Here is a 12,121-nt window from a genome sequence, read left to right as displayed (position 1 = left end):
ATGTTGTAGTTATTTTTATTAACATTAATTACCAGAAAAAGTAATAATTTATATTCACTTAAAGGGGTTACAAAAAAGGCTACTAAACAATAAAAAATAATTGCATCTTTTCAAATTAAAACAAAACTATAACTATTTTAAGATACATATATTTTTTAATATTTTACTTATTTATTTTTTTAGAGAGGGGGAAGAGAGAAAAGAGAGGGAGTAAAAATGTCAATGTGTGCTTGCCTCTTGCGCCCCCTTCTGGGGACCTGGCCCGTAACCCAGGCATGTGTCCTAGACTGGGAATGGAACCAGCAACCCCTTGCTTCGCAGGGTGGCACTCAAGCACTGAACATACCAGCCAGGACTTAAGACATATCTTTAAACAAATTCACAAGTATCAAGAAGTTTGATATCCTCTGATATCTAGAGTATGAGGAAACAGACATACTGCAGCAGCATAAACGACTACTACAATAGCCTAGGAAAAACAGCCTGACAACACATATTTTAAAATATTTCATTTATTTATTTTTAGAAAGAAGAGAAGGGAAGGGAGATTAGTGTGAGAGAGAAACATCAATTGGTTGCCTCTTACACACCCCCACAGGTCCAGGCTGGAATCGAACTGGCAACCACTCCCTTTGCAGGATGACACCCAACCACTGAGCTACACCAGTCAGGGCTGACGACACATTTTTTTAAAGCATTATTTGAACCAAGTCAGATTTGTCAGCCAAAACAAAAAAGTTTTGCGACTGTTTTAATTGAACAATTTAACATAAATTACCACCCGGTGCCAGAAGCAATCTTTTCAAACTCTGTAATTTGGTTTCAGCTCAGAAATGTTGAGAGCAAAAAAGATTCTCCTTCTGATTTTATAGCAAGAAGGCAGAGAGCTGAACAGACTACAGATTAATGACTTTTGGTGAACTCAATCAGAAAACAGTCACAAGGGCTAAATCTGGAGAGGTGCCTTCAGAGAGACAAAGGACAAGAATATTTGAACACCTCAGGCAGAAGCCTTTAGTAAAGTTAAGTAGAATTTTTGATTACTTGCTGGAGGCCAAGTGTGGGCAAATGTTATAGTATGAAGTTCCTGGGAGTCACAGTCATGTTCTCAATCTGGCTGTCTTTTCCTCTGGAATCCAGTCAGGCTTCCCCAGGGAAGACTGGAGAAAGCTCCCCTGCATAGTGCTGGGTGGGGGAGGGAAAAAACATACACGGCTAAATCCTTCCCCCTCATTTTCCATCCGGAACAAAAGGCTAAATCTGCAGGGAAGTGAGGAAGGCACCGGAGGCCTACAGGGGTGACATAGAAGGCCCAGATGGATGCCTGCATATGCAGTGGGCTGTACTACAGGACAGTAATACTGAATTTGAGGAACCTGCCTGTTCACAGCAAGCTGTAAGCAAGCCCTGAGCTCTGTCCCAGAGGGAGACTGAGACAAATGAATCTTAAGTGAACTACACATGTATGACATAACCTGTCTGAAGTGACTGCAGTGGTAGTGGCAGTACGGCCAACCTAACAGTGATTGGATGGGAAGCTGTAAGGATAAATACAAATGCACTCTACATCAGCTTCCTGCTCTAGTTGGTAAATTTGTTTCTCATGGGGGGTGGTTAGCAATTTTGAAACTGCTTTGCATGCAAACTGGAATTCAACAATCAATAGTGAGAACCACTGTTGGGAGGATGGGTACAGATATGCAAGTAGGGATGGCTAAAATGAACCCTCCTTGTGGTACTAAATTAAAGTCAGAGACATCGGTATGAACTCATGCTTAGGGTAATGTATGTATAGTGGCACACACACACAGAATACAGAAATAAGTATAGACATGTATCTACACATGGATTAGGACACAGTGTGTATGTGTGCCACTATACATACATTACCCTAGCTCTATCCCCCAAGAGAAAGCCATGACACCCCAGTAGCAAAGAACACTCCCAGAGCTTAGATCTTGATTTCCAAACACCAGTCTCATATAAAGAAAACCAGGGCTCCTTGGAGAAATGGCTGATTCCATGGCTGGGATAGGGAAAACCTGAGAGGAGCACAAGCACATCTTCTGGTACCATGTCTCCAAATATTCCCTCTTTATAAGGACAACAGTCATATTGAATTATCCCAGTAATCCTTACTCCAATATGGCCTCATCTTAACTAATTACATCTGCAATGACCGTATCTGCAACTTGGTGGAAGAAGCCACTTGTCACATTCCCCGAGATTTCCCCGCACTTCATTGCTGGGCATGCCATGAACCAAAGGGCCCGACCACTCTTCGCTTGGGTCACTTTTCAGGGTTGTATTTGCTCAAGTAACTGAGGAAAAGGTAAGGCCTGACTCTGGGACAGAGAGTAGGCTTGCTTACAGCTTGCTGTGAACAGGCAGGTTCCTCAAATCCAGTATTACTGTCCCTTGATACAACCCACTGCATATGTAGGCATCCATCTGGGCCTTCTACGTCACCCCCATGAAACTTGGAGAGCATGGAGAGGCAATGTAAACATGATGTTCAATGCTGCTCATTGTGCCACCAATAGCAAAGTCCTCTGTCTCAAACTCAAGAGTTCCATGTCCTCTGCCAGCATGCATGAAACAGTAACAGGCTACCTATTAGCTTGTCATTGGGGTAAAATTGACCCCCAGACCCAAAGCTGTCCGGCTAGCCCAAAAGCCCTCCACCTGCCCATTCCAATCACAGCCCTCTCCCTCCCTACAAAAGCAATCACTGTCCTTTTATAATAAATGCAAAATGTGCACCCACAAACATAATCTGTCCATTTTTTAAAATTGGGTATATCTTTCAGGTCCTTTAATCTATAGGTGCTCCCTCCATCCCTTTGTTTCCCTCACAACTTGTTGGAAAAAAAGAAGCCATATAATCTGTAAAATTTCCCAGTATGGATTTTGCCACATATGATACATATTTATTCTTAACAGCTATGTATTCTTACATATCAATTTATTGGTCCTCAACTCATAATTTCCACCTTTTGCTATTACAATGATGCACAAATATCTTTAAGCACAGATCTCCAAGCACTTAGGCCAAGCATTTTTGAAGGATATTTACAGAGGGTCAGACTTTGAGTAAAGGATATTATAGGATCTTCTACTGTGAATGCCACTAGAATGATATACATGAATGAATGAACAGATTTGTTCCTACTTCTAAAACTCATGTCCTTCTACAAACCTTCAAACTACTGGTTCATTAGTCAAAATCATGCATGCAAACGTCAGAAGGGAAAAAATGGAAATCTCCACTATATGTGTCATTTATGTGCGTTAGTTAATTCTACAAAAAGTTAAATCTCTTTTCAGAAAACATCACAAACTTTTAACTAAGAGCTAGAAAAGTTTCCCATGAAGAAAACTTATCATATTAGGAAAGATTACAGGGACTAGAGTCAGAAATTAACTTCTCATAGAATCCAAAGTGCGTGGAGGGCAGAGGGACAGAAAGCGTAAAGAGAACAGAGAAAGGAAAGAAGGGATGTTTCCAGCCCAGAGCCGTGGGCTAGAAAGATTTACCATGAAAAAGTAAGACTTTCTTAAATCTTTATTATACATCCTGAAAAGACAAGAGGATCAGTTTATTTATATTTTTGAATACTTTCCTAAGCAATTAGAAAAAACTGGTTTTTTAAATATATTTTATTGATTATGCTATTACAGTTGTCCCATTTTTGCCCCCTTTATTCTCCTCTGCCCTGCACCACATTCCCCTACCTTAGCTCATTTCCATGGGTCTTACATATAAGTTCTTTGGCTTCTCCAATTTCCATACTAGTCTTAACCTCCCCCTGTCTATTTTGTACCTACCATTTATGCTTCTTAGTTACCTTCTCCCCCATTCTCCACACTCCCACACCCCATTGATAACCCTTCATGTGATCTCCATTTCTCTGGTTCTGTTCCTATTCTAGTTGTTTTTGTTTTTTCAAGTTCAGTTGTTGATAGTTGTGAGTTTGTTGTCATTTTACTGTTCATATTTTTAATTTCTTTTCCTTAGATAAGTCCCTTTAACATTTCATATAATAAGGATTGAGTGATGATAAACTCCTCTAGCTTTACCTCATCTGGGAAGCACTTTACCTTCCCTTCCCTTCTAATTGATAGTTTTGCTGGATAGAGTAGTCTTGGATGTAGGTTCTTGCCTTTCATGACTTCAAATACTTTTTCCAGCCCTTTCTAGACAGCAAGATCTCTTTTGAGAAATCAGCTGACAGTCTTATGGAACTCCTTTATGGGTAACTATCTCCTTTCCTGTTACATAGTAAGGGGCGGAGCCTTAGGTGTTCACCAAGGTGGGGCAACCCAAGTAGCTGCACTGTGGTGCTGTATGTGGGGGAGGGGTCCGAGAGGGAACAATGCCTCTTGCCCGACTCTCAGCTAGCTTTCAGTCACTTCCTCTGCTACCCACAAGCAAATTGGATCCATCTGGTGCTGATTCCCAGGTGGGTGGGTTTGTGTATGTTCTAGGACCCTGTGGGTCTCTACAATGAACTCCTCTGTGAAGCTGGAAATTTCTCCCACCACTGCAACCCAGACAAGTGTTTTCAGTCAGAGGTTTTGAGGCTTTATTTCCCCATGCTGGAACCCAATGTTGTGCAGTCTATCTTGCTCCCCAGTTTTTCCTCTTGGTTTATCTGTATGCAAACGTGGGACCACCCAGTCCACTAACCACAGCTTCACCTAGTCTGCCATCCGACTTCCAGCCACTGCTTTACCATGAGTCCTCTCCTCCCTGGCTGCCTGCCTCTGCCCCTCCTACCAGTCTGGATGAATGTTTACCTCCTTGGTTGTCAGACTTCCACACAGTTCGATTTTCTGGGAGTTTGGGGTTTTTTTTTGTTTTGTTTTTAAATTTGTTGTTGTCCTTCTTTTGGTTGTGCAAGGAGGCACAGTGTACCTACCTAAGCCTCCATCTTGGCCGAAAATCCCGAAAAAACTGTTCTTTATTTTAACTTACTAGTTAAGGTTTTCCAGGGGCATTATACTAAGCAGTTGAAAAACTTGGCACTTAACCCTCAAAACCACCCCATGAGTCAAGTACTAGGATTTCCTTTTCAAGATATGGAAACTCAGGCCTGAAGAAGTTAAATTACTTGCCCAGAGTCACGCAGCTTTGGGGCAGGACTAGGATTCAAACTTTATTTATTTCATTTCAAAGCCCATGCTCTACTCATTATGCCTTCTCAACGGACTCTCCCAGTCATCGTCTTCAAAAGATATACAGTATTTTGCCATGTATAATGTGCACTTTTTTTTCGCCAAATTTTTTTGGGGAAAAATAAAGATGCACATTCTACATGAGTATAATGACTACACACCATGGTATTATAATCCCATGTATAATGCACATAAAAACATGAGTGTGCATTATACCTGGCAAATACAGTAATCCCACCCATTTTAACCCACTACAAAAATCTTCTGCAGTCCTGCAATGACTGAGTGACCCATCATTTCCATCCATTCAAAGGAGAAATGTGAAAGACACTTGCTAACATGTCTGGACACCAACTACACACAGCTCTGTGCTAAACTGAATGCATGAAGTCGGCTCAGATAAAACCCATGAGACCATATGACTTGGAATATTCACTCTGCTAGAACATGGAACTACTCTGGCAAAATCCACAGCAGCATTTCCCAAAATGTGCAAAAGGGATGCTTGTTTCTGCCATGTGGAAGGAGAAAATGGCCTCTGGTCAAATCCGTTTGGGAAAAAACTTAAAACAATATAAAAAAATGTCACTTCTATAAGACTGTCCATCTTTGATATGCAAATATACAATGTAAACTTTTAAAATACAGTAAGCAGCCAATTTCCTACTCTATTAAAGAGGTTGTGTGTGTGTGTGTGTGTGTGTGTGTATTTTCATGCACTATCTCTTGGGACTTATTCTGCAGACTACATTTTTGGAAAACACTTTACAGCCTTCACAAACATTCTGAGAAATGACCCTTTCCTTTGAGGAAAGTGTGTAACACATAGCAGGTAATGTTTAGTTAAATAAATAATCCATTATTGATCCATGCAGTTTTACTGTAACAATGGCCTAGGGCAAGCTTCACACTGTGGATACCCAAGTCCCAATCTTAAGTAAGCATACACCTTCCCCTGTAAGTGACATTCACTGCCACTGACCAGGGTTGTGACACGAAGACATGTGCAGGGAAGCATTCTACCATTAGCAGAACATGATCCTTTTGATACACTTTGCTGACATTCCTCTTTCTCCAGACTCACATCCTTTGCATCCCTAAGATTTTTATTACTTTCCAGCCAACACCGAAGAATGCCATTTAAATTATTATAACACAAATATGACTCAAAGCACAATTCTTAGCATCAAAAAACATTTAATAAATGCTAATTACTCAAGCATCATTTGAATAATTTCATTCTGAGTCAGTAAACTCCTCCACGTATCAGTATTTTAGGGTCCCTCAAATCATCCTTAGATGTGCTCTATTCTCTCACCTTGTGTGAGGATATCTATTCTCTATCTACAATTACTACCACTACGTAGCTGAGTCAAACCTGCACCTGTATCTTTACTGCTCAGTTAAGAGGCCCAGGCCCTTATTTCCAAATGAATGCCTACTACACAGGATTTTCTTATCACAGGAGTTAACTACAATACATGGCACCCAAAACTCAACTTGTTAAAAACCAAACTTACCAAAAGTCTCTAACAAATCTGCCTCTCCTATCCTCGCCACTCCTCATAGCTGTCTCCAGTACTGCCACTGTGGCATATCTCCATCACTCTTCTCTTTACTGGCTGTATTATGAGGACCCTTCCCAGATGGACTGCCTGGGACACAGCCTCTCTGCTTTTGAAGCACAGGTAAAGGCCAGTAATGGGACCGCCAACCACGCAGCCTTCAATCTTCATCAACTCATCGCATTTAGACTTAATCGAGAAACACTGTGCCAGAAGCTGCAGAGTGAAGCAGGTTCAGTCTATGGAGCCAGATCGTGTGGATTCACATTTCACCTCCTATTTTTCAGCTGTATATCGGGGCCAGTTAATTAGCCTCTCGGTCCCTCCTCCACGTCTAATTCACTAAATAGGAATAAGGCCATAATCCCTTCATCAAAAGCCCTTCTTAATTCCAGATGTGTTTCCAAATTCAGAAAACTTTCTAGATTTTGGAAAGGTAACGAAGTACATAGTACGTACTATGTGAAACATCCCAAGATGAGTCTGAGTCACTACACTATAATCAAACACTTCTGCACTAGTTAGGATAACAACAAAAATAGCTTCAAGTCCTATTTTGTCACCAAGTGCAATTACCACAAACTTTTGGTTTTGAGGTTTCAGAATTGCAGATAGAATCCACTGAGCTAATACACATCAAGTACTTAGACTAGCACCTGGCATACAGTAAGTACTACATCAGAGTAACTTGTTGTTTTTATGAGCAAGGTACTTTTCAGGCTCTATAAAGGTGCCTTCATCTGTCCAGGCTGCTATATCAAAAATACCATAGACTGGGTGGCTTACACAACCAAACATTTATGTCTCACAGTTCTAAAGGCTGGGAAGTCCAAGACAAAAGCATCTGCATATTCGGTGTCTGCTGATGTCTCATTTCCTGGTTCATGGATGGCCACCTTCTCACCGTGTCCTCCTTCACAAAGCATTAGAGATGAGGAAGCTCTCTAGAGTCTCTTTGTAAGGACACTGACACCATTCGTGAGAGCTCCATCCTCCTGACCTGTCCACCCCCCAACAGGCCCCCACCTCCAATTACCATCACAATGGGGATAGATTTCAACATGAACTCGGGGGTGACACAAACATTCGGTCTGTAGCAGAGAGCTATAAATATGAATAAAAATTATTTTGCTTGCAATCTGATAAAGACATCTAAGCTCTAGGAGGGAACTATTAGTACAATAGTAGTTAACATTATAAAATTATTGTATGCTAGGAACTAGGCTAGATTTTTAAATGAAGTACCTTTATTATTCATAAGAACTCTACAGCGGATATCATTATTCCCATTTTATAAGTCAAAAAGGAGAGTGAGAAAGAACAAGTAATCTGCCCAAGGTTAAGTAGTGGACCCATTAAACCAGGCACTCCAATTCAAACTAGCCTATCCACGCTCTTATCCACAACCTTATGCCACCCCCTGCAAGTTATATTTGTCAAGTCCTGACACTATAAAATTGGGAGTCATGATGTGCCAAGGTCAATGACACCTGCCAGTATTTCTCTACTTCCCAAACAATCATATTTTAAGTTATACATAATAATCTAATAATGCCAGCAACCAAAAATACAAACTTACCAAATGATGCAGTGTGATATTAATCCTTTTGAAGGAATTAAACCTGAAACAAATGTAGAATACAATGAACAAAATAATGTGATTAGTCATGTTTCAACATATAAATACTCTATTTCCTTTTGCTTTAGCCTCTTCTAAAAAGTATTCAAAAAAATTAGAAGAAAAAGGTTTAAGTAGAAGCAGTGAATCTATTCTTTACTTGTACAGAAAGTGGCTTACTTTTAAGTGAAAACAAGAGTTAACTCATCCAATAAAATCCACTGTTAAATTAATTCAGAAAAATGTCTCTCTGCACCCAGATACACCCAGATGTCTGGCAGCAAACATTTCATCATCACTAAAATAATGACTCATCCACCAGAAAGGAACAATTCAGTGAAGAATGCGAGAAAGAGGGAAGGAACTTCAAGGGGTTAATCTTAGCTCCTTGACATTTAAGAAGATACTGTCAAGCCTTAAATAAAAAATTGCTTTTCTAACCTAGGTCAAATATAATCCCCAAATACACAACAGAGAACAGACAACAGGCCTCAAAGCAGGAACTACTGATTGGCAAATCAGTTTTGCTTGCTTTTTATAACTCATGTTAGGAACTGTGAGGGACTAGAAATACCAGAAGGAACAAAGAGTAAATGACCATGTCTTTCTGAACTTTGCCAAAGCCATAAGGCAAGACACTAACCTACAGCTATCTCATTGGTCCCTGTCAAGGCTTTGAGTGTGGTGATCTCAGGGAACCCATTTAGCCAACACCAACCACAGGATGAACAGAAAGCAGACCCCCTGTGGCAAGTCCCAGGTTATCTTCCCAAAGAGAAGAAACTGGATCATACAACTAGAAGCCAGGAAGCAAGGCATCACTATATTTGACAATAGGTGTAGAAAACAGACCTTGCTCCAGTGACTCTAGAGGACAATGTCAATCTCAACTTACAGGTCCCCGAAGGGTATCAACACCCTCTCTTAAGTGGAACAAGGTGGGGAGTATGAGATACTGTATGGCCTGTGACCCAGCAACATATCTCTTAAGGCATGTTCTCCTTTGTACCATAGGCATGGACCCCAAGGTTTTGGAGACACCCAAGTTGAGTGATGAAATCTAGGCTGTGTGTTTCCTCTTCATCTCCACCAGATGGCAGTTTGGGAGCCAACAGGGAGGAAAGAGAAGGCCATAAATTCAGAATTACTTGGGGACTCAATACTCGAAAATGAGTATGATGAATAAGAATAGAAGCAACACAACTATGTAAAATCTGACAAGGAGCTTAGTTTTCTATTGATTTGAGAGAGAAACATCGATTTGTTGTCCCACTTACTTATGTACTCACTGGTGGCTTCTTGTACCTGCCCTGGCCAGACTGAACCCACAACCTTTGCATTTGGAAGCAACATTCAACCAAGCTACCCAGCCAGGGCCAGTTGTAGTTTGGTATGTTTTCTGTCTTGACCCAGAGATTTTTGTGACCTGTGAATGCCGTGCTCTGTGTGTTGTACTTGTATTTGGTAGGTTTTTATTAACTTTCGAGTGAAATAAAATTCTGTCTCACACATAAAACTGGGACTTGAAGCCAAACCTGTTTGTTTTTCTTGCTGTTTCTAAGTTGTATGAAATTGCCAATCTGACAGCACAGTCTTTAACCTTGAACTGGCATTTTGGCACTGGCCTCATTAAGGTATTCAAAGTTATTCTGGTTTAAAGAAAAAGGGCACATGGACAAAACCAGAAAGGGGTAGGACCAAGGGTGGGAAGTGGGGATGGCTGGAATGGGGGGACTAGTGAAGGGAAAATGGAGACGACTGTATTCGAACAATTAAAAAATAAAAAAGAACTTAGCACTTACATTTTTGATACTTAAAACTTCAAAAAAATAAAATTATGTTGAAAAAAGCTGTAGAAATGGTGCTACAGGGTAAGGACAGTTCAGATTTTAAATGTCTACATACAAACCTTATTTAGAAAGCACCCCTAACTCTGTCTTCTCTGCACTGGGAGCAGCTCTTCTGCCACAGCCCACCCTCACCCCCTGAAAACGTACACGGGTGCCAGGTTTGACTCCACCCCCCCTTGGTCAGGAGCACCTCAGCTGTGGAGCAGGTTGCTGTCTGCAGTGGTGCTGAAACGGCCAGAGACACCGACAGAGCTCAGCAGCCCCGCGTCCTCCAGCCTCACTTATTTCTAGCCACGGCTTCCAAATCAGTGCCATTTCAAGGGACATCAGCCAAGCTCAGCGAGCTCGGAGCTGCCACAGTAGGACTGGCAGGCTCTGGGGCAGCAGTGGGAACTGTTTGGAAGCCTCATCATTGGTTATGCCAGGGCCCCTTCTCAAGCAACAACTCTTTTCCTACACCATTCAGGGCTTTGACCTCTTAGAGACCATGGGGTTCTTTGCCTGATGGTGGCCTTTCTCATCCTCTTTACGATTCGAAGGAGGCGTCTCCACCTCCCATAGTTCTGTCTCCTGTATCTTGTATGTTCCTTTCCCTATAACTCCCCAGGCAGCCTGGAAAAAGTGGTAGGTTCACAGTTTGACAGAGGGAAGACAAATAAATATAGTGATAAGAAAAAAGAAAACATCCCCGAGTAAGGTAGAATCACTTCAGTTTAATTTTTATAAAGTACTGATTCTAATGACAACTTGTCTGTGCTCTGGAATCATTTGGGGATCATTGGGGGAGTGTCAAACAAAATACCTATGCCTGCGTCCCACCTGCAGAGCTTATGATTTAATTGGCCTTGGATGTCACCTGTGCCTTGGCATGTTTGCAAGGGTCTCCAGGTGATTCTAATGTGCATACAAATTGTGGAATCACTGGACTAGAATATTTCACTTGAGGCAAGGCGTATTCAAAATATGCTAATCCAGGAATGAGGCATGAATGATTTAAAAAAATGATTTCCCTGCCCCCCCTTTTTTGTAGTATTGATTAATTAAAATATAATGTAAAAATAAAGTAATATAAATTCTGTAAAGTAAGTTGGATTACAAAAATTTTTAGTAAAGATTTTATTTTTAGAGAGAAGAGAAGGAGAGAGAAAGAGAGGAAGAGAAAAAACATGGATGTGTAAGAGAAATATCAATCAGCTGCCTCTCCCACACCCCCAACCAGGGAGCTGGCCTGCAACCCAGGCATGTGCCCTGACTGGGAATCCAACTGCTGGTGACCCTTCAGTTTGTGGGATGATGCCCAACCCACTGACCACATCAGTCAGGGTAGATTACAAATAATTTTATAAATTCAGTCATCTAAGATGTGGTTACAAGTGGTAACAATGGTCAGATTGCCCCTTTTTCTGAATGCCTCATCTACAATACTGCCCCTCAAATAATCTCAAAGTGTCCTTGAAAAATAAATTGGCAAGTTTTCAGTTCTGTCAAATAGTCTATGTACCGACACATGAGCACAGTGCTTATTCACGCTGCTGCTACTGATTCCAGCTTTGACATCTCCTCGTGCACCTTAAATTTCATTTTTGTTTGGCATGCCTGCCAATATATTCTAACTACGGTATTTTCATATGCATCTCTCTCACTGTACTCGAGTTTTTGACAGCAAGAGAGATGTCCTTGGGGGAACTTTTTTAAAAAGGCCAAAAATATAAAGATACAATTTGACAAGTTTTCACAAGCTGGACATACTCATTTTACTGGCAACTGGATCACAAATCAGGATAGCACCAGCATCCCAGAAGCCGTCCTCATACCCCTCTAGTCACTACCCTTTCCTACGTTCCTTTTACTTTCTTGTTTAATTATGAAGTTCTCAAATGTGCTAGTTTGAAGTCTGTATCTGAGTGAAC

The 12,121-nt window shown here is 41.1% G+C and overlaps 1 protein-coding gene and 1 pseudogene across 4 annotated transcripts in view; one reads left to right on the top strand and one right to left on the bottom strand.

The window, feature by feature from the left end:
* HIBCH (3-hydroxyisobutyryl-CoA hydrolase) overlaps positions 1 to 12,121 on the bottom strand; it is an 83,189-nt gene that overhangs the window by 65,223 nt on the left and 5,845 nt on the right. For all 4 annotated transcript variants that reach the window (XR_005066093.1, XR_005066094.1, XM_037043760.1 and 1 more), the window contains exon 2: positions 8,323 to 8,365. Coding sequence is in view for 2 of the 4 variants with exons in the window: in XM_037043760.1 (XP_036899655.1) it covers positions 8,323 to 8,365 (43 nt within the window). In the remaining 2 variants the exon portion in view is untranslated. The remainder of the gene's footprint in view (positions 1 to 8,322; positions 8,366 to 12,121) is intronic.
* Positions 10,033 to 10,867, top strand: LOC118985818 (ATP synthase F(0) complex subunit C2, mitochondrial-like; annotated as a pseudogene).

This window comes from Sturnira hondurensis, unplaced genomic scaffold, assembly GCF_014824575.4.
Source record: "Sturnira hondurensis isolate 20B ecotype Veracruz unplaced genomic scaffold, ASM1482457v3 Scaffold0004136, whole genome shotgun sequence".
NCBI classification, from domain to species: Eukaryota; Metazoa; Chordata; class Mammalia; order Chiroptera; family Phyllostomidae; genus Sturnira; species Sturnira hondurensis.
Note: the sequence above shows the minus strand (reverse complement) of the source record. Positions and strands in the feature narration are given on the sequence as shown.